At 42.1% G+C, this 21,945-nt stretch overlaps 2 protein-coding genes across 4 annotated transcripts; one reads left to right on the top strand and one right to left on the bottom strand.

Annotated features, from left to right (window-relative positions):
- Positions 1-24: 24 nt before the first annotated feature.
- LOC129856503 (putative RNA-binding protein Luc7-like 1) lies at positions 25-9,095 on the top strand. 3 transcript variants are annotated; one of them, XM_055924378.1, is made up of 11 exons: positions 168-248; positions 2,424-2,494; positions 3,719-3,813; positions 3,999-4,097; positions 5,106-5,216; positions 5,476-5,619; positions 5,869-6,045; positions 6,312-6,400; positions 6,572-6,610; positions 6,695-6,850; positions 6,987-9,095. In XM_055924378.1, exons 4-11 carry the CDS (start codon positions 4,002-4,004, stop codon positions 7,141-7,143), a joined length of 969 nt encoding a protein of 322 aa, XP_055780353.1. In that variant the 5' UTR covers positions 168-248; positions 2,424-2,494; positions 3,719-3,813; positions 3,999-4,001; the 3' UTR covers positions 7,144-9,095. The 3 variants fall into 3 exon arrangements, with proteins under 3 accessions (XP_055780351.1, XP_055780352.1, XP_055780353.1); XM_055924376.1 differs by lacking the exon at positions 2,424-2,494 and having other exon boundaries at positions 25-248; XM_055924377.1 differs by having other exon boundaries at positions 25-3,813; positions 3,979-4,097.
- Positions 8,623-21,348, bottom strand: LOC129856461 (epidermal growth factor receptor kinase substrate 8-like protein 1). The gene is made up of 19 exons (XM_055924373.1): positions 21,166-21,348; positions 20,160-20,224; positions 19,882-20,040; positions 19,357-19,506; positions 18,819-18,898; positions 17,161-17,297; positions 16,575-16,636; positions 16,346-16,472; positions 16,067-16,155; positions 15,884-15,958; positions 14,482-14,630; positions 13,993-14,137; positions 13,794-13,846; positions 13,589-13,697; positions 11,357-11,482; positions 11,035-11,197; positions 10,411-10,576; positions 9,891-10,023; positions 8,623-9,679 (listed from the first exon to the last, which is right to left on the bottom strand). The coding sequence occupies exons 2-19, from the start codon at positions 20,190-20,192 to the stop codon at positions 9,593-9,595; spliced, it is 2,043 nt and encodes a 680-aa protein (XP_055780348.1). The 5' UTR covers positions 20,193-20,224; positions 21,166-21,348; the 3' UTR covers positions 8,623-9,592.
- Between the last annotated feature and the right edge of the window lie 597 nt (positions 21,349-21,945).

Here is a 21,945-nt window from a genome sequence, read left to right as displayed (position 1 = left end):
GCCACTCCAATTGGCCAATTCTAGCATAGAGGAAGTGTCATCATTTCCTTAGCAAAGACAGAAGGAGCTGACGAGGTCGTTGAAGAAGCTTGTCCAAATAATAAACATATTGCATTTATAATATAGGATAGCATAGATCGTGGAACCTTCTGTTTTGTGTGAAGCTTTGAAGAATTAACCCACAGCAATGTCGGCCCAAGCTCAAATGAGAGCTTTGCTCGATCAACTAATGGGGACAGCGAGGGATGGTGAGTAGCAAAACGGCGGTGACTAGCTTGCTAGCTAAAAGATGGAGCCATTCAGAGATACTTTTCTAAGGCTGCGTTTACACAGGCAGGCCAATTCTGATGTTTTTTCCACTAATTTGTCTTTTTACCAATCACATGAGATCTTTTCACATCAGATCGTTTTCAGAGCTGATCTGATTGGTCAAAATACGAATGAATTAATTAGTGAAAAAAAAATCAGAATTTGTCTACCTGTCTGAACGCAGCCTAATATGTGTGAGCCAGTGACTTGCACTTAGCATTCTAGCTAGCTAGTTTACTATCTAGCTAACTCGTTTTTGTGGCGTGTTTCAGTTGGACATATCTTGAATGAATGGCGTACAAGAGGACGGCTGTGTGACATAAAATCAGCTCAGTCTCCGGCCTAGTTGTTGTTTCTCGATTTAATGTTTGTATCCATAGCTAATGACGTCCACTCTGGCATTCATTGTTGATAGACCAGCTGGCTAGATAAGTAATGATCATCTAGACGCCCCTCTGAGTTTAAGGTCCCCACCCTGAGTTTTCAAGTGGTCCCTGAAAAAGCGGGGATAAAACTCATGTTATAACTAATACATTTCAATCGAATGTATTTTTACTACACACATCCACGTTCTTATGTTGTTCAGTTAGATACATCGCTAGCCAGGGTTGGGGTCAATTTCATTTAAATTCCAGTAAATTCAGGAAGTGCACATCCCATTCCAATTCTCTTAAATAATTTTCAATTAGAAAAAAATTGAATTACAATTTGGTTTACTTTCTGAATTGACTGGAATTGAAACTGAATTAACCCCAACCCCGAAGCTAATTATATTTAGCAAGGCCTACATGCAGTATAGGATAACAAAGCTAGCCTATCTTGTAAATACTAAATAGTCAGTAAGGATATCAAGCAAGTTCTTGACAGGAGGTTAAAACAGTTAGTCATACAGTGCACCGTATCTAGTATTGTGTAGCATTTGTACAAGCACCCCTTCCATAGTAAATTATGTATCTGGCTACAAGGATACTAGCCCTACGAAGCTTGCCGTCACATATACAGTCAATAACAGTAAGTACAGTTATTTTAACAGTAGCTTTCTGTCTTAGGGCATTCTATAGTAACAGCTTGTGAGATATGCACCCGACCCTTTGCTCTACCTGTATTTAGCAGCACGTATCCCACGTTGGACGGTATCCGTAGACTGTTCTGATTAAAAACGTTGCTTGCAGTGCCCAAGAAAGTATTACATCCAATTGTTTGACGCTACCTTCACCCCCTCCCAATCTAATTCAAAGATGGATTCACGCTCTTGCTTCTAGACAGGTAAACAGACTGTCTGCAATCATACCACTTCCTGTCATGAGCACTAGCCCAGCGAAAGGGGCACGGTGCTGCCAACCTCTGCAGCGGCTGCGATACCCATTAATGTTGCTAGCCGCGTTCGAGAGCATCAATCTTGATGTACCACGGGTAAATTGTGACCGACTGATTGATCTACAAATAATAATGTGTCGTTATTTATGATGCAAGGTGATTTGTTGGTCAGTCGGCAGTCGACCTGCACTGTCGAACAAGACTGTTTTGTTGATCCGTGTGGGTGGCTGCGTCGTGCCCATTTTGTTGTGCTTCAGCTCGTAACAGGAAGTGTTATTATTACAAACAGTCTGTATTTACCTGTCTAGAGGTGAGAGTGTGCCATGCGAGTGCACAGCTCGGGAATCCATCTTTTGAATTCGTTTGGAGGGGGTGGCGGTAGCGTCAAACAATTGGATGTAATACTTTCTTGGTCACCCCTCCGACACAAACAGCGTCGACTGTCTACAAATTGTATGGATAAGGTCCAAAACAGGTACAGCAATATCTCTCAAGCTGTCGCTATAAAATGCAATTAGTCCCGGCTTATTAATAAAGGTGTCAAATTAGGCTACAAGGATACAAACATTGAAAACATAACAGCTGCCATTTAGTAAGGACGTCATGCCTACAATGGTGACATGTAAAGTCGGATAAACCGACCCCAGTCCATGGTTCTTTTTTGGGCTTTAATCAGCCTAACAAAGTGAGTTTGTGTCGAGTGAGTTTGTGTGTGTGTTGAGATGAATACAAATTCTTCCCGTACATATGTTGCATACAAACTGAACAATTGTGGCCCCTTTATTTCATTCATGAAGGTTCAGTGTATCTTTGCCAGCCTACATCAATCTGCAAAGGAGTTGCAGAAAAGCCTCATGTTCATCGAGCCGTGAGTCACACATGATTTTTAAAGCTGTTATGAATAATAATAATCCAAACGATTGTTTTCTTTCCCGGAAGTTGTACCTTTTTTTTTTTAGCATCACAACAATGGATATTAAAACCTTCAATGACACTTTGAATTACAATTTGGAAGTAGTTGCAGCTTGAATTAAGACGTTGCCTGGTTACGTTGAAAGCCACGTTTATTGTCAAGCAGAGACGATATTAGCCATCGGAAAGCTTTGCACAGATCTTTACAATCTTACTTGTGTATCATTCCACGCTTCCTTACTACAGGTTTGAGCAAGAACTGTCCCCATTTATACTTTTCTACAGCGGGTTTAAAATTCTGCAGCTGAGGTCTTGGAGAATGCAGATGGGTACAGTATGTTGCAGCTCGCAGTGTGTATAAAGCTAACATTTTTCTTGGGTTTTCTTTCAATGTTCCATTTGTGTCAGGGACTTCGTTGGCGCCAACTATAGGCTAGGCCTGAATCTATTTTAAATGGTCTCATTTTGTTGAAGTTAGGAGATCTAGCTGACGCCGTAACAGCTGTTACGGTGACACATCCCAGTTAAGCTGAGTGACAATGTCATGAGACCAAGGGAGCCTCATGAGCCTGTCCTTGTCAATCATTAAAAACACCCATACAGTAGGCTTACAACCATTTGGTTGTTGGATTTTTCTATAGGCCTATATTCTTCAGTTGAACAGGTGCTTTCAGAAAGCCATGACGAGAGTGGCAAGTCACTGTCTTAGCACAACCATATTCTTAATGTAGTATCGAGGCTCTGGTAAGGTAAGCCTCTAGGTTACAGCAGAAAATACAGCAAGCCTTAAGGGACACACCACTCTAGTCCCAATGCAGCCCCCATTGTTTACCAGATAAAACGCTGACTGGTAAACCTGGGTCAGGTTTAAGATTACCTAAGGTTTGGCTTTAAACACGTAAAAATGTTTTTACAAAGCCACATTTTGGGATATCTTAAGACAACGTGGATGTCGTTGAATACTGTCCAAAAGGCACACATTCTGTCACTTGATGCATTCTAGCTGAATATATCTATGTTCATTTTACCCCAATAAAGAGAATCCCAAGATGCAGTTGTATAAGAATTGTCAAATCTTTGCCCCTTTACCCTAATATGGGTATAAAGCATTGGATACCTCGCTCTAGTGGACCAATAGCTATGTGAGCTATTTCTGACTGTTGCTTTTTGCATGTTTCAGGGGACGAGACGCGGCAGAGGGTCAAGTTCACTGACGAGCGGGTCTGCAAAAGCCATCTCCTGAACTGCTGTCCCCACGACATCCTCTCTGGAACTGTAAGCAGACTAAGCACCGCGTCCTCCCATATGATTTATTGCAGTTCAAGTCTAGTCAGTAATATTGGTTGATCGATTCTGAATATTTGAATGCAGTGACCGTAAACTACTTTCTAAAGTAGTTTGCCGCAGATTATGCAGGAACTATGGCCGTGTCTTGACTAGCTGACTGACTTCATCGACAGCGTATGGATCTGGGAGAATGTGCGAAGACCCACGACCTGGCGCTCCGGGCCGACTATGAAATCGCCTCCAAGGCGAGGGAACTCTTCTTTGAGCTTGACGTAAGTGATGTTCATAGTCAGTTCAATGAAATACAACTTCATTCATCCCTTCCGTGCCAAGTCATTTGTACTTGTTCTGTACTGAACAAAGATGTAAACGCAACATTGCAACAATTTCAAAGATTTTACTGGGTTAATTAATTTAAGGAAATCAGTCAATTGCAATAAATTCGTTAGGCCCTAATCTAAGGATTTCAAATGACTGGGAATACAGATATACATCTGTTGGTCACAGATACCTTAAAGGTAGGGGCGTAGATCAGAAACCAGTCAGTGTCTGGTGTGACCGCCATTTTCCTCATGCAGCGCGACACATCTCCTTCGCATGGAGTTGTTCAGGCTGTTGATTGTGGTGATGGTGACTGATGAAGGGCACGACAATGGGCCTCAGGATCTCGTTACGGTATCTCTGTGCATTCAAATTGCCATTGTTGTCCGTAGCTTATGCTTGTCCATACCACAACCCCACCACCACCATGGGGCACTCTGTTCGCAACGTTGGCATCAGCACAGCTCGCCCACACAACGCCATACACGTGGGTATGTGGTTGTGAGGCCATTTGGACATACTCGGCTTATGGTCGAGAAATTAACATTAAATTCTCTGGCAACAGCTCTGGTGGACATTCCTGCAGTCAGCATGCCAATTACATGCTCCCTCTTCACATTTTAGTGGCCTTTTATTAACCCCAGCACAAAGTGCACCTGTGTAATGATCATGCTGTTTAATTAGCTTCTTGATATTATAGCAAAGGATGAATTATATTAGCAAAGGAGAAATGCTCACGAACAGGGACGCAAACAATTTCATGCACAAAATGAGAGAGATGTGCTTTTTGTGCGTATGGGAACATTTCTGGGATTTTCTATTTCAGGTCATAAAACATGGGACCAATAACTTTGCATGTTGCGTTTTTATATTTTGATTCAGTGTTGTTCATTTTACCTGTGCACCAGTCCGTGTTCCATTGACTTGTATGTCATTCACTTTTCTGTGGTTGACTGTAGGCTGTGGATCACCTGGAGTCTTTCATCGCTGATTGCGACCGTAGAACAGAGTTGGCCAAGAAACGACTGGTGGAGACTCAGGATGAGATCAGTGCGGAGGTGGCTGCAAAGGTAAGAAAGCAAGATGAGTCTAGAAGAAAAAGAAACGCACACCTATTTAGGCGAGGTGCTGGCTAGCGGAGTAGAAAACTTGAAAATAAAGGAGAGCCGCACACTCTCTAGGAGCTCAGATGCAAAAATGTAATACCCAACGTTTCGACAGCCAAGCTGTCTTCATCAGGAAGCAAGATGAACCTTATTGTGGAATGTAAGGACATGTTGTTGGAAACGTTCTGATCCAGACTGATTGTGTGTGTGTCTGACTCTCTAGGCAGAGACTGTCCACGAGCTGAATGAAGAGATCGGGAAGCTCCTGGCCAAGGCAGAGCAGCTGGGAGCCGAGGGGAACGTAGATGAAGCCCAGCTGATCCTACAGGAAGTGGAGAAGGTCCGCAGCAGGAAGAGGGATGCCGAGGTGAGGGGTTGTTTTCCTCACAACACATCTAGTTTCCATTTAACTCATCCTGACTATAAACCTGGGCTGTGTTCATCAGGGCACACCTTAGTAAAAACAATTTGCAATGGAACATTCAAATTGCCTTCTTATTGGACAAGTTTAGGGGGAACCATCCGGTTTCACTTAATTTTCACCATAATGAACTCGACCCCATTCTTTCTTTTGCTGACTCATTCTCTTTCATATTTTCTGTTCTCTGCTTCTCAGGAGGAGTACAGAAACTCCATGCCTGCCTCCAGTTTCCAGCAGCAGAAGCTCCGTGTCTGCGAGGTATGCTCTGCCTACCTGGGTCTCCACGACAACGACCGTCGCCTGGCCGACCACTTTGGCGGGAAGCTGCACCTGGGCTTCATCCAGATCAGGGAGAAACTGGAAGCCCTGAAGGTATGCTCTGAACCACCTCAGACCACATAGGTTGCTGAATACACCTGGCGAGAGTTTTATAAAAAAAAAAATGCTGATTTCCCGTTTTGAAGATTATACAAGGACATTGTTTGGGATTAAAAGCACTGGCAACGTCTGTCTCTTGGATTCCTTTGAATTTTGCAGTAAGGACTTTTTCACGTTAGAATTTATTAACACAAGAACAAATTGATGTTAAGACTTCGGCTAATGCCATTGCTCTTTTTTTTTTTTTTTTTTTTTTTCAGAAAATAGTCACTGACAAGCAGGAGAAGAGGAACCAGGATCGTCTCAAGAGGCGAGAAGAGAAAGAGAAGGAAGAGATGATGAAGAAGAGGTGGGTACAGGACTTAACTTTTCAGAAATAATTAAATTGACATGGGCACATGGTTTATAAACATGTTGGTGGTGATGGCAGAACTTCTTTGGTGGGAAAAATATTGATTTATGTACTGTATGTGGAGGCAAATTTAAGATTTTCACAGAGGCATCTTAATTGTTTTCATAGGACCAAATCACGGAGCAGGGAACGGAGCAGGGAACATAGGTTAGTATGCGCCATCTGCTGCCATATGAACTATATTAGATAGTTTATTACTGTATATAGGAGTTCTCTGTGTCTATGCTGCAGGTCCCGCTCTCGCGAACGTAGGAGACGGCGTTCCCGTTCCTCGTCTCGGGAGAGGCGGCGTTCCTCCCGCTCGCGCTCCAGGGACCGGGAGAGGAAGAGACGCCACTCCCGATCCTGCAGCAAGGGCCACCGCCACGAGCCCAGCACCATACACAAGTAGGAGAACACACACACACACACACACACATATGTCATCTCATTACTCAGACATGTACACAATAATAAAAGTTATTCTCATAATAAGTGCACGTTAGATGTGTGTGTGTAACAAGACAGCGTGGAACGGTTCCAGGTCGTCCAGGGATCGCGAGCGCTCCTCCAGAGACCATTCACGGGAGCGAAGCAGGAAGAGGGGATCCTCCGAGCGGCGCCAAGACAGCAGGGATCAGAACGGGAGGACGGACTCCCGCCGGGCACAGGACAGGGACAGAGACACCGGGGGCCTCTGAGGACTCTTGCTATCCATCCTCAAAACACCACCTCCTTTTCTCTCTTTCATACCTGTCCACATATCTATAAGTACTCTCTTAACAGCAATGTCCAGAGACGTTTTGATTTGAGATATTCCAGCCAACCCACTGTGTCCCGAATAAATAGACCTTATATGACCACAGGTGTGTGTGTATATATCGTATATTGCACAAATATATACAGTACCAGTTAAGTTTAGACACACCTACTCATTCGAGGGTTTTTCTTTATTTTTACCATTTTCTACATTGTAGAATAATAGTGCAGACATCAAACTATGAAATAACACACATGGAATCATGTAGTAACCCAAAAAAGTGTTAAACAAATCAAAATATATTTGAGATTCTTCAAAGTAGCCACCCTTTGCCTAGACAACAGTTTTGCACACTCTTGGCATTCTTTCAACCAGTTATATGAGGTAGTCACCTGGAATGTATTTCAATTAACAGGTGTGCCTTGTTAAGTTAATTTGTTGTATTTCTTCCCTTAATACGTTTGATCCAATTAGTTGTCTTGTGGCTTTTTGACTGGGACTGTATATATTTCAAGCATTCAAATATATCCTGGGATAAGGGTGTGGGGGGATGGTAGTTGTTGAATGTTGTGGGGGTGCACAAAGTCCTGCCAGCATATGTTTTAAGTGAAGGCTGTTGATTGCAATACATTTGATTTTATATATATATATATAAATTCTATGAAACGATCCTAAATATACATGTTAAGTGGTAGCTATATAAAGGATAAATTAATGACCATTGAATGAACCATAAACTTAGAGCATTTAAATGTTTCTGTGTTTTGATACTGTTATTTTTAAATTGTCAGGATTGCTGTGGGATTGAGACACTGCTTAATCAAACTTCCTGCATACTGTCCTGGGTCGTGTTCATTAGGCACCAAACGGAAGAAACCGGACTGAAACAGGGAGGGGTCATCTGGATTTGTCCAATAAGAAAAGCACATTTTTGTTTTCCCGTAAAAATGTAGCGAAAGGTTTTTAATTAGTGCCCTAATGAACACGACTTGGCATACTGCCTTAGATTGGCTTCTCTCTGTGACGCTTTCTTCCCTTCCTAGAGGCTATTTCACAATGCTAGTCGCAATAATTTGCAAAAAATATTTAACATTCCAGTAATCATAGGTCGGATATGTGCAGAACAGATTATAAGATTGTTCAACTAAAACATTGTTGTTTGACTGGATCAGGACATTTGGAAATACAAAAGGAATTTGGTCAGTTGTGAACATTAGTGAGCTCATTTCTATCAGCTTGTGAAATACCCTTTGCATCTATAGTTGTGGCCTAGACTTACTGACGGGACATTTGTATCTGGAGAGATTGTAGCAGTTCGATTGAATATGTCATAATACGGACAGGATTTTCTTACGCTTTAGATTTTATTTGCCTTTGTGTTCACAAATGGAGTATTTTTTTTTTTTTATATATATATATATAGAGAATTTTACAAGTTTGTTCCAAGTTTTCATGTTATGTGAAGTCTGTATTTGTGTGTAGTAGACATGATGGACTTTGCATTTCTCTCCAATGGATTGAGTAGGAAATGCTGTTTTGGATTGAGAATGACTGTATGTGACCCTAGAAGTCAGCTGCGTTACCATGGTAGTCAGCCACGTTACCCTGGTTTTGGACTATGACACTTGGTGCTGGGAACAATATCCTAAGTACCTGCTTATGTTCATTTTACTTTCCAGTATTTTGATGCTGAATCCGCAGCTTGTACATCTTCTGAATGTGTTGGTTCATGTATGTCAGTCACTTGAAATTGGATGCAAACACATTTAAAGGAATGCACAACTTTTCCTAATGGGTGCCAGCTCTAGTATTGGTCAGGTCTGTTTGTATTATTTTGCTAGAAGATGATTTTGTCTGAAGCCTGAATAAAAATCCCAGAATTGTATTAATCTATTTACCTGAGATCTTTGCTCAGGGCCTAAGTGTAAAGTTTATGTTCTACTCAAAGAAAAGTATTTATCTTCTAATATATTGTGTGAGTGTATAAATAACAGACATAAACAAGACGAGTAGATACAGTATACGTTAAGTTAGTCTGCAAATAGCAGGTGTAATTGGTACAATGCACAAATGATTCTAAGTCAACATAGAAAGGAGAAAATATTATAGAATATAGCAAAGATTACGGATGGACATTGTACATTGGCTTAACAGAGGACAGTTTATCCTAAAAAGTTTTAATTGAAGCAAGCATTTGCAACAAAAAGCAAAGCCTGGATTCAAGACTCCACAGTCTGGCTTGGAAGAGCAACCATAACATTTGCATAATGTTACATCTGACAGTTTTTGAATGTTTGTGAGATAGAATCAAGCCAGTGTGCAGGCATTTTTCTCGTTTAATTGTAGTCTTCCTTATGGGGGAGTGACACATGATGTCTGAAACGTGGGTCTTATAGTGTGCTACTCTCCAGCTTCAGATCCATCTTCATCTTCTGTTTTTCCATCACTGCCTCCAGCTCAGTGGCCTTCCGGGCGTCCTGGGAGAACAGAACTTCAAATTAGTTCAAAACATGGAAAGACGACACAACCAGGGACATTATGGATTTAAAACTGCGTACGACTGGAGTAAAACTGTTGGGGAATGTATTAGTCTTATGTGTAAGTTAATACTGAGGAACACTGCAATCATCATAGGTTGCCTACTAAAGAATTCCAACGTGTATTAACCAACAAAAGGTGGAGCAGTACCTCCAACAGTGCTTTCTGCACAGTGAGCTGGCTGTACACTCTGGCGCCCTCGTCTGGTAGGACCTGTCGTAGGTCCTCCTTGTTCAGAGAGAAGAGCAGGGCTCCTGTCAGCTTTCCCAGTAATGTCACCGTCCTAAGCGGGGGAGGCACACAGCTAGTCAGTAACCTTACTCAGACATTACCCTTCATTTACCTGTCACATTCAATCATCCATGAACAACTCAGTCATCTCTGTATAGGAACTAAACAGATCGACTTAGTCGCAATGTTACTGAGTCCAGATCTTGAGGACTATTTCAGGTTCAACCAATTAGAATTGATTTGGTAGAATTTAAATGAAAATCTGTATATTGTGACAAATGTCTGTGAAGAGATCAGTAAGCAATACATAAGCAGTACCTACATCTTGGAGTTACTATAAGTCCACTATACACGAGAAGTACCGATGACCTGAATGGGTCCCTGATTGGAATGTGATCAGTGTAGAGTTTGTGGTTGGTGTGCGTCACGTCAAACTCACGTCTCACTGAAGCCCTTCCCCCTGAGCCACTGCTCCACCTCCTCGGGGGGTGAGTTGTAGTCCAGGGGGACCAAGGTGTCCGACGAGCGAGGGATAACCAGTGGCTTGTTCAGGTTGGCCTTCCCATTGGTCAGTCTCTGGAGCAGTTCGTCGTTCACCATCATGACTGAGGAGAGTTTTTACAATGCGTTACAGTGTTTTATATGTCTTTGTTTGGCTTAGCTTGCTCAAACAGAGCAGTCAGAAGACTTTCCTGTCATAAGAATGTAACCAAAAGGTTGCAGGTTCAAATCCCTGAGCTGACTTGGTGAAAAATCTGTCGATGTGCCCTTGAGCAAGCCATTTAACCCTAGTTATTCTGGATAAGAGTGTCTTCTAAATGACTAAAATGTTTTTATGTAATTTACCCAGTGCAAACAAACAAACACTTTCCCCCCTCTCTGGAACCTCCCTCACACACAATTGCGCGTGGACACAGACACTAACACACATTCACATAGCAGAGCAAAGACCAAGAGTGTCTCTGTGTAGTGCAGTGCCTGAGTCTCTCCTCTGACATACGCAGACACAGACAAACACAGAGTGCAGAAATATACTGTTAGTCCTCTCAGTATAGTGTGATACCTTTGTCTGCGTCATCTCCGGCTGGAATGTGTTGGCTGTATTGGTTGTATGATAGTGGGCGAGGGCGGTGGTACGCTGAGGGGCTAGGAGTCAAGGAGCTAGCGTTAAAGGCTGGAGGGCTGGGAGGAATGTGAGTATTGTTCAGGGCAGGTGAGACCGGAGGCTGGACCAGAGCAGAGGGGAAAGGAAAGAGAGAGGGAACAACGTTGAAAACACTGATATGGAATATCGAATCACTGAAATTAATACCAGTACCAGTATCTGGGTGTGGGTAAAGGAACGGGTGTTGTTTGTGTGTATTTGTATTACATTGGGCTGTTACCTTAGGTTCTCTCATGGTAACAGGGCTGTCTATGTGAGCCACTGGCTCCAGGATGTTGAATGGGACAAAGCCAACCTCGTTGAAGCGATTACGACACTTCCACCAGCGTTTGGAAGACTCCACGACCTGACACAGTAAAGGAGAGGAGCTAATGTTTTTACAGAGAATAATTAAGGAAGAATAAAACAAGTGATATATTTAATCATGTAGTATTACACAACTCACAATTTCCTGTCTCTAGAAGTGATAGTTGTTGCCAAGGTAACAATCAGTATGTACAGTTGAAATCAGAAGTTTACATACACTTAGGTTGGAGTCATTAAAACTAGTTTTTCAACCACTCCACAAATTTCTTGTTGACAAACTATAGTTTTGGCAAGTCGGTTACGACATCTACTTTGTGCATGACACAAGTAATTTTTTCAACAATTGCTTATTGATAGATTATTTCACTTATAATTCACTGTATCACAATTCCAGTGGGTCAGAAGTTCACATCCACTAAGTTGACTGTGCCTTTAAACAGCTTGGAAAATTCCAGAAAATGATGTCATGGCTTTAGAAGCTTCTGATAGGCTAATTGACATCATTTGAGTCAATTGGAGGTGTACCTGTGTATGTATTTCAAGGCCTACCTTCAAACTCTTTGCCTCTTTGCTTGACATCATGGGAAAATCAAAATAAATCAACCCAAAGATCAGAAAAAAACAATTGTAGACCTCTACAAGTCTGGTTCATCCTTGAGAGCAATTTCCAAATGCCTGAAGGTACCACGTTCATCTGTACAAACAATAGTACGCAAGTATAAACACCATGGGACCACGCAGTCGTCATATCCCGCTCAAGAAGGAGACGCGTTCTGTCTCCTAGAGATGAATGTACTTTGGTGCGAAAAGTGCAAATCAATCCCAGAACAACAGCAAAGGACCTTGTGAAGATGCTGGAGGAAACAGGTACAAAAGTATCTATATCCACAGTAAAACGAGTCCTATAGCGACATAACCTGAAAGGCCGCTCAGCAAGGAAGAAGGCACTGCTCCAAAACCGCCATAAAAAAAGCCAGACTACGGTTTGCAACTGCACATGGGGACAAAGATCGTACTTTTTGGAGAAATGTCCTCTGGTCTGATGAAATAAAAATAGAACTGTTTGGCCATAATGACCATCGTTATGTTTGGAGGAAAAAGGGGGAGGTTTGCAAGCCGAAGAACACCATCCCAACCGTGAAGCACGGGGGTGGCAGCATCATGTTGTGGGGGTCTTTGCTGCAGGACGGACTGGAGCACTTCACAAAATAGATGGCTACATGAGGAAGAGAAATTATGTGGATATATTGTGAGGAAGGAGGCCTACAAACCTGATACACCAGCTCTGTCAGGAGGAAGGGGCCAAAATTCACCAAACTTATTGTGGGAAGCTTGTGGAAGGCTACCCGAAACGTTTGACCCAAGTTAAACAATTTAAAGCCAATGCTACCAAACACTCAATTAGTATATGTAAACTTCTGACCCACTGGGAATGTGATGAAAGAAGTTAAAGCTGAAATAAATCATTCTCTCTACTATTATTCTGACATTTCACATTCTTAAAATAAAGTGGTGATCTTAACTGACCTAAGACAGGGAATTTTTACTAGGATTAAATGTCAGGAATCGTGAAAAACTGAGTTTAAATGTATTTGGCCAAGGTGTATGTAAACCTCTGACTTCAACTGTATGTACAGTATGCCTAGAATCTGTCAAGGACAAAGTGTACCTGTGCTATGCATCAATATTTCTTTCCTAGGTTTTTTAACTCTGGCATTACTAATGCTTGATTGAGGATACATTTATTTTAGAACTGGATTTTGTACAGTATCACCAATATTGCCGGATTGTGTACTGGATTTTTCTAATTTACAGATGTAGGATCTTAATTCAATCACCCTGTTGCAGGAGAACTTTCCTGCAATGCAGGAAATGTAAAACTTGTAGTGTATTTGAGGTTTAAAAAGGCTTCTGGCTATAATCAACATAAAAATTCACATTTCCTGTTGCTGCAGGATTATTTTCCTGCTCAAGCAAACTGGCTCAAATGAACCTCCTACATCTGTACCAACCATGTGTCTTACCATTAAAAGAGAGCCACGCCCTAGAAGACTAGCTACCAGGCGTGTGTTGTTCAAGAACGCTCCTGAATTTGGCTGTTGTGTAATATTACCGAATGTCACTTAATGACTTTTCAGATGTTTACCTCCAGTGTATCTCCCTGTTGTACTGACAGCTCACTGTTGTTTCGGGCCACAAAGTCATAGCTGCAACTGTACATCCTCTCTCCCTCGGGGGGTAGGACACTGCTATCCCTGAGAGGAAATTAGTGTATTATTGATATAACTGCAAAATAAAAGTAAACAATACAAAAATACAAACAAACAAAAATGTTTGACTTGAAAACATACATTTCATTGCTCTTAGGGGTGACTGGAGGTCCAACTGGCTGAGCAGGCTGCAACTGAATTAGAGAGAGAGAGAGAGAAAAAGGGAGGGGGTTGAGGAAGAGGTCAAGACAGTAGAGGGCACATTCATATGATGTTACACTCTTTGTCAACTCCTCAATGTACAAGATGTACATGAATGTACATCTCTCTTATTACAAACCTCTTGTTTTTCTTTCAGGGCTTCATGCTTGTGTTGTGACTCAACTGGATCCTCATAAACCTGCCTGTCTGCTCTGGTGGCCTCTGGCTTCCACCCGTCCAGAAATACCGGTGTGTATGGGGCCACTGGCCCTTTGAGCTGGGAACTGAGAGGAGAGAGAGAAATTGCTGACCTTTAACAAACAAATATTCCGACAAATAGTTTAGCCAGTGTAGACATAGCCTAAAAAGGAATTTGATCATCTCTCTCCACAGTACAAATACTGTACTATTTCAGTGGCTGCCTGAATAAATATTGACATTGTCATGTCATGGTGTGTCATCATGTCATGTTGCTCCAATGTCACAGACCAAAAGCCACAGAGTCAAAGCAGAGCCTTATGAGTCTGGCACACTGGCACGTGACCTGAGACAACAGACTGCCACACTCAATACCCCAATCATACGGGTCTATGGGGGCATCAAATGTTCTGTAGTTGTCAACACTGACCGTGGGAGTGTCCAGTGGGGCCCCAGAGCCGTCCATAGCAGCCTCTCCTCCTCAGACAGGTTGTCTTGAAGCAGGGTTACGGCTGAGTTGGTCAGGGCAGGACTGGTCACTGAGGCCCCTAGAGCAGGGCCCCCGGTAGTCCTCACCAGCTGGGGCCACAGAGTAAAGAGACCACAGTTTAGATCAGGATCATTGGAAATAATGGGTTGACTGAACATTTGGCAACAGTAGATTCATTTTGAAGGGCAATCTCGGCCTAATGAACTCTAAGGGCCGATTTTCCCAGACACAGATTAAACTACTGGACTAAAAATAACATTCAATTGAGATTGAAAAGCGCTTTTCTATCCAGGACTAGGCTTAATCTGTGTCCGGGAAACATGCCTTATAATATATTGCCAATCACTGACTGGTATTACCCAAGATGTAAATGTTATTACATGTCATTATATATCACCATAGTGAAAAGATTGTTCATATGCGGTTTCACCCTCTCATCCCTCTCAGCAGACAGAAATCTTCAGATAAACAAGCCGTTACACCTCTCTTGGTTTCTCCCTGTTTCCATGAAGGTGTGCCAGGATACACACACCTAAGCTGCCCGTTTGTCCAATTCCACCCTCTATTCTTTCATGGAGTGATACATCGTTTTATAGGCAGGCAGTCCTTACACTGTGCCAACCCTCTCTGAGTACCTGGCACACCTGAACATATTTCCTGTGCTTATCTTTACCATCTTCCATTACACTTGAATTTAAACACTTTTACGTCACAGTCATATGACACTTTTGGGTTAAATTGTGTCTTAAGGAGTCAGTTTATAATGTTTTTGCTAACAAATACTACCTTATTTACGTAACCAAAGTCAAAATATGTGATAACACACTGGGCACTACCTTGTGCAAATATTGAACAGCACTCAAAATGTATAAAGGTTTTTTTCAAGTAACACTACCTCCCCTCTGTGTTGACAACCATTCAATTGTTTCAACACAGTACATACTTGTGTAGCAATACACACTATATACGGACGAACATACTGCATGTACAAATAGACAGAGCCTGCATATAGTCTACATACAATAGCCTAGTAAGTATACAACAAGAGGAAGTCACAAATCAACATGACATCATTATAAGAGTACACAGCCAGTCAGGCCAGATTGTTCTTCAACAATCTAATTCCATAATTAAGTAGACATAACAAGGATACTTATTATTATGTTAAAAGCAATTTTTTTTAAAGATACTAGCTACTTTTATTCTGCCCCTTCCAGTTATTAATATCTAATCCTGTGTTGACAGCAATAGCAACGTGTGTTGTCCCCATAGTTCTCTCCCTCCAGGCCTCTCATAACCAGCGCATAAGCAATGGGTACAAAGGTTATCATTGTTGACTCACTATATGTAGAGGTTTGAACACATGGTGGAGCAGCTCTTCTGAGGATGGGTTGGAGATGGAAGACTTGAGACGAGCCTGGGAAGAAAGATGATGAGTGGGTACACAATATCTCAATTGTTTTGTTGACATAACAAAAGCTTGAAAGAAATGTGGAGTAGTCATGGCAACGTTCCCTTTACTCACCAGTAGGCTGAAGCAGTATTTCAATTTTTGGAAGATGTCCATGAATTCTTCTTCAGGTGGAGGGCGAGCTTTTGCAGTAAGCAAGTCCTCTATATTTGAGAGAAAAGACACAGAGATAAAAAAAAAAGACACCCGAAAAAGATCAGCGATTTCAGCTTTGAACGGCATCTTGAGTTGAACCAGTTTAGGAGGTCACTTGGCCAGCAAACCTATTGTCGTTCAAGTCAACTTTCTTAACGTTGAGCCCTGTAGGGTATGTGAGTTGCTTATCCCTCTTACCCTCTGGTGTTTGCTTGCGACTCTTCTTCTTCTTCTTCCTCTGGCTTAAAACTGAGGCAGCTTCTGCCGTCTGTTGGAGCTTTGCCATGAAGACCTCAATGTCATCGAAACAGTGATTAAGGATCCCCTGGAATTTAGAAGCACGAGAAGAGAGTTAACTCTTCAGTAAAATTGTGATTAAAACACATCATGTTGGAACTTTAAAGCATATAATGGTATTATTACGTACCACTTCTTTCTCAGCTCGTAGAAAAGAGCTATCAGGTTGTTGCCCGCTGTTGACGCCATTCGCTGTTGAGGACATAGAAGAAGATTCAGAGCGTCCATTCCCATTCATTACCTTGGTTGGAATTTCCTGCATTTAGAATTCCTGCCCCCTCTAACTCCGGACACACCTTCCCCCAACACACACAATGCAACCTCTATACTCATGAGAACCTTTCACCTTAAAGGGGCAATCTGCAGTGCTACATTATTTTTTGGAATGATAAATGTATGATATGTACTCATTGATTCAATATCATGGAGGGTCAGTCCTTGCATCCATAGCTCTGTCTATGAATTTGAGAGTGGTTATATTTCTCCAGCCCCATCCCTTTTCACTGAAAAGTTCGCTTTGTTATTGTTTCAACTGCTGATTGCCGGTTGAAATACCCCTACCGGTGCTTCATTTCCCCCCTCCCTCCCTCACTCTCGCTCATCCTCTCTTTTCGCCACTCTTCCCCTCCTAGACAATTCGTTTCAAAGCATTTCATTGACTTGGCAAACGTAAATTGCCAGAGCATGCACAAACACGATGGTTCCTGTCTTCTTGCCTCTGATTCCCGGGTAGGGTGGAGGGTTGGCAGGCGGGGCATTGGGAGCATGTGGAATGGGGGGACTCGGAATTCCGTAGGGGTCCATCATCGCTGCTTTGGTATTTTGAGGAAGAACAGGGTCTATCGGAGGAAGTCTGGAGGAAAAGGAGAGATTTTTTCGGAAATCAAGACGCATGTCATATCATGCACCTTTCAACCTTCCAGGATAGTTTGTGTAAAGCAACTTTCTCATTTGACTTCATGGTTGGAATTCAGCTGATAAAACACAAATGAAGCTATAGTCAGTAAGGTCAATATCCTAACTTGCAACAAAGGCCTGTCGTTATCATGAATATGATTCATGCAAATATGTCAATGCTGTTCTTTGGTCACCATGACTGTTGCTGATAACAACCATTCATTCAACTCTATAAGAAACGCCCTTCACTAAAGGCATATGAAACATATTGCATCTCCCTGGTAAAGAATTATCGACATATGGAGTCAAATGTGCACAATCCGGTATCAATAGGTCATTTTCTGATCATCTGATAAACTGAAAAGAAAGCACAAACAATCTCTAGCTGTGCTAATCTAGCCAAAATACACTTTTTTAAACATAAAATGTCAGATTTAACAAGCAGAGGTCCTCAGATTATTTCTAATATCAATATCAACGTAGGCCCACTGTGACTAACACACGTCAACTCACATATACAACTTTCTATAGCTAAAATGACAAACTTTAGTCACAATTGGTACAAAAGACAGAAAATTAGACAGACAAAGAGTTCTGTCACATTTGTCACGTTTGCAGGTCGAGACATTGTTTGACATTGGTCTGTTTGCTAACCCTCGAAGACAAACATACTGTACACAAAGTAACACCTACTCAACAGTATGCATTTCAATGCGATGCGGCAATTCAGAAATATACCCCAGGTAGCATCTTAACTATAGCCTACCTTTTCTGTGTGTCCTTTAAATGTCGTTTAACTGTGTGTTTCAAAGCATTTCTGAGTTTAGGCCTGCATCAGTGAACCATTACCATTCGCTCTCTCCTCTCCTCCATACCACAATGGCCTTGTTCTCTCTGTCACACCTTCTTAAGTTATGTAGAAACCAGTCAAACAAGTCTGTCCTCGCTCGTTCTCAGCTGCTCATTCTCTTCTCTCTCTCTCTCTCTCTCTCTCTCTCTCTCTCTCTCTCTCTCTCTCTCTCTCTCTCTCTCTCTCTCTCTCTCTCTCTCTCTCTCTCTCTCTCTCTCTCTCTCTCTCTCTCTCTCTCTCTCTCTCTCTCTCTCTCTCTCTCTTTCACTCATATAGAAACTCAGTGGACGGTACACTCTTAGAAAAAAGGGTTCCAAAACGGTTCTTTGGCTGTCCCTATAGGAGAACCCTTTTAGGTTGCAGGGAGAACTCTTTTGGGTTTCATGTAGAACCCTCTGTAGAATGGGTTCTACCTGGAACCCAAAGCGTTCTACCTGCCACCAAAAATGCTTCTTCAAAGGGTTCTCCTTTGGGGACAGCCGAAGTTCTAGATAGCAGCTTTTTTTTAAAGAGTGTAAACAACATAAGTCAGTCATGGCCGTGGGACCTTCCTACATCTTTTAAATCTCTCTCTGTGCCCCTCTCGCTCTCTCTCTTCACCATGAAGGACAATAACAATCACAGTACCTGAGGGCCTCTGGGCGCTTCTTGGACCTCGATGAGTAACCTGACACTGCCCTTGTGATGTCGTCACAAATTTGCTCCGCCTGCGAACACAACCATCAATAAGAGACATCACTGTTGTCCGGTGGAACCTGAACTACAGTGACAGTTCATGTCCATTTAGAATGCGTGCCATATCAGGTAATCACAGGACAGGGTCATACAGTTTAAGAAAACATATTATTCAGATGTAGAATCTTATTTTGACCATCCTGCATTGAGGTTTAAAAAGGCTTCTGAAGTATGTCATTTCCACTTAAAAATGTCAGACTTGTTTTTCCCTTATGATTTTTTTTGCAATCCCTACAAAAGTGTCCGTTAATTATAATACACATACTAATTCACATTTCCTGTTGCTGCAGGATTATTTTCCTGCTGTAGAAAACTGACTCAAATTAAGATCCTACATCTGTAACTAGGGTCAGGAGTTTTGCCTGGTCTGATCTCCCAGGACCCAGAGTTTTCTGAAGCATCCTTAAAACACCCATACTGCTGCACTCACCCTTACTGTCTCACAGTTGAAGAAGAGAACGTCAGGCTTTTTCTGAGGTGTGCTTTGGCAAACGAGTAACAGAAGGGATGGAAATCGTTTCTCAGTGAGCAAGGCGTCACAGCGATGGATAGATGAAACTGGATATTTCTCCAACTCATCCTGCATGAATACAATACAATCAACATTTCAAATGACTGGAACTGCAACGCCTCACATATAACCATATCTAATGTCAATTAGAAAACAAGGTCTGAAGAATAGAGCACTTTTAAATCAGTAGCATCATGAAGGTCATATGTACAAGCCTTAACCGGAAATGTAACTTGTCTTTGTTAATTAATAAGGCATTATCCTACTGTTCATGCATCTCATATAAAGCAACTTTTTAATTGTGACACCCCCCCCCCCCCCCGCCTCCCCCCATTTTGGAGTCCTCTGTTCCTCTGTCCCTACATATATATCATCCCACATGCATTGGTAGGGAGATGTGCAAAGCATTATGGGTACTGTAGTAGATCATGCTACACAACCCACCTGGCTCTGTGTGTCTCTGAGTCGGAGGGCCTCAGGGCTAATCTCCAGAACTATCTGCTGGCTCCACAGCTTCTCTGCCCGGGCCAGTTGGGACAGACGAGACTGGGCCTCATCCACACTCTTCACCTCCCCATCCTGCAGGGAGAACGTCACCAGGTGCTGCACAGGGAAGTGAAATAAAGACAAAAGATCTTCCTAGGTCTGTATGTTAATTACACGGGTATAACACTTGAAAAGTTCTGATATAATACAACTTAAATGATGTTCAAAACACTTACATTGATAAGATATCGTGAGACGTTTGTCATCATGTGACTGTTACTTGATATATATCTGGGTTTTCCTGGAGGCAGAGTAAACCGGTCTGAGGGAAATTCTTACTTGGTAAGGAAGAACATTGTAAGAATGATGACACTACAGAGCCTCTCATTCATAAACGATTTAGAACTGTGTAACAGAGGGTGTAGACAAAAGAACTTTGGTCTATGATGGGTGTAGTTCATTTGGTATTGTCAGTTATCAATGGGTCTTAGAATCCAACTGCTTTGATTTGAGCAATGTACTGTCCTGAGTATACTGTCCTCTCACCATAGATGATGTCACCTGGATGACCCAAGAGGAAACTGAAAGTCCTCACCTAGAGTTCCTCCCTGTGACAGTGTCGTGCTGTCCCTCCCTCACTGACCTGTGACTTACCCACCCAACCAGTTTGACCACAGTACTGTAGTGCCACATGTTATATCTCAGTCATTGATCTGCCTGAAAACCCAAGCGACTCCCCGAATCACATTCCGGAAAAGTCTGAGTAACTCACAAGCATAAAATCCATTCATACTTGATGACTTGTTTTTTGTTCTGTAAAAATCTTTTAACATCCCAACTCTGTTCCCATCAGCAGTCAAGAATATAATAATACTTATCATGTGGTCTTATTTCTCATGTAAGACTACATAATGACCCCGAACATTCCGTTTCTCTATATCATAGTAATAGTAAATATATAGCCTAAGACCTGATGTTGAAATGTACAGTAGGTGCCATGATGTACAGATCTCACATAATGTCAAGAACATTTCTGAAACCAATACCGCTAGAGTGAAATTGAATACAATCTTTACGTAGCTACCAGAGCATCTTATTTCCACCTCGTCAATGTTGGGGTTAATCTTATTGTGAGAGTGCGTGACAATGCTTCCGAAGAGAGAATAAATACATTTGTTTTACGGCATAATGGTTGTTGTATTGAATCTGTGAATGCATGTTATGTGCGTTCTAATCCCTTACCTCCAACCCTTGAACTGAAATCCACTGGTTCCCAAACAAAGGGTAAACAAACAAAATCAGGAAAAAGTTAGTGGCCTCTAATTTAGCCTTCTATTAGATATATGTGTTATTTTAGTAAATCAAAAAGTCCAAAATATTTCTACCAAAGTTGAGAAATGTGTCTCATTCAGTGTGGCAGCAGCTTTCTTAATCCTGTTCCTACTCTCTCTGTCACTCTGTATTTTACAGCAAGGCAAGGATTTCCAGTGGTGCGTCACCTAACCCAGGCAAGCCCAGCCCAGCCCACTCCACCTCAAACATTTACACACACACACACACACACACACACACACACACACACACACACACACACACACACACACACACACACACACACACACACACACACACACACACACACACACACACACACACACACACACACACACACACACACGTAAAAGGAATGCTATTTATGTCTAGGTACATTTAAGGTGGGCCTTTTTGGATAGTCAACAACGTGAGGGAGGGCCTCTTTACTGGAGTTTCAGGTAACAGAATATTGAGGACCCTTACAGAAAAAATGTCACATGTGAACACTTGAACACATGTGATCATGTGATTTTATGTGAGGGGTTTTGAGGACGGCTTATAATAATGTCAGGAACGGAGCTAAAAGAATGGTATAAACACATGGAAACATCCTCCCCAATTAAGGTGCCACCAACCTCCTGTGTTTGGGACCATCTGGGACCATCACCTGACCTGAAATCACATGATCACATGAGATGTGATCACATG

Source organism: Salvelinus fontinalis, chromosome 1 (genome assembly GCF_029448725.1).
Source record: "Salvelinus fontinalis isolate EN_2023a chromosome 1, ASM2944872v1, whole genome shotgun sequence".
Lineage (NCBI taxonomy): Eukaryota > Metazoa > Chordata > Actinopteri > Salmoniformes > Salmonidae > Salvelinus > Salvelinus fontinalis.
Note: the sequence above shows the minus strand (reverse complement) of the source record. Positions and strands in the feature narration are given on the sequence as shown.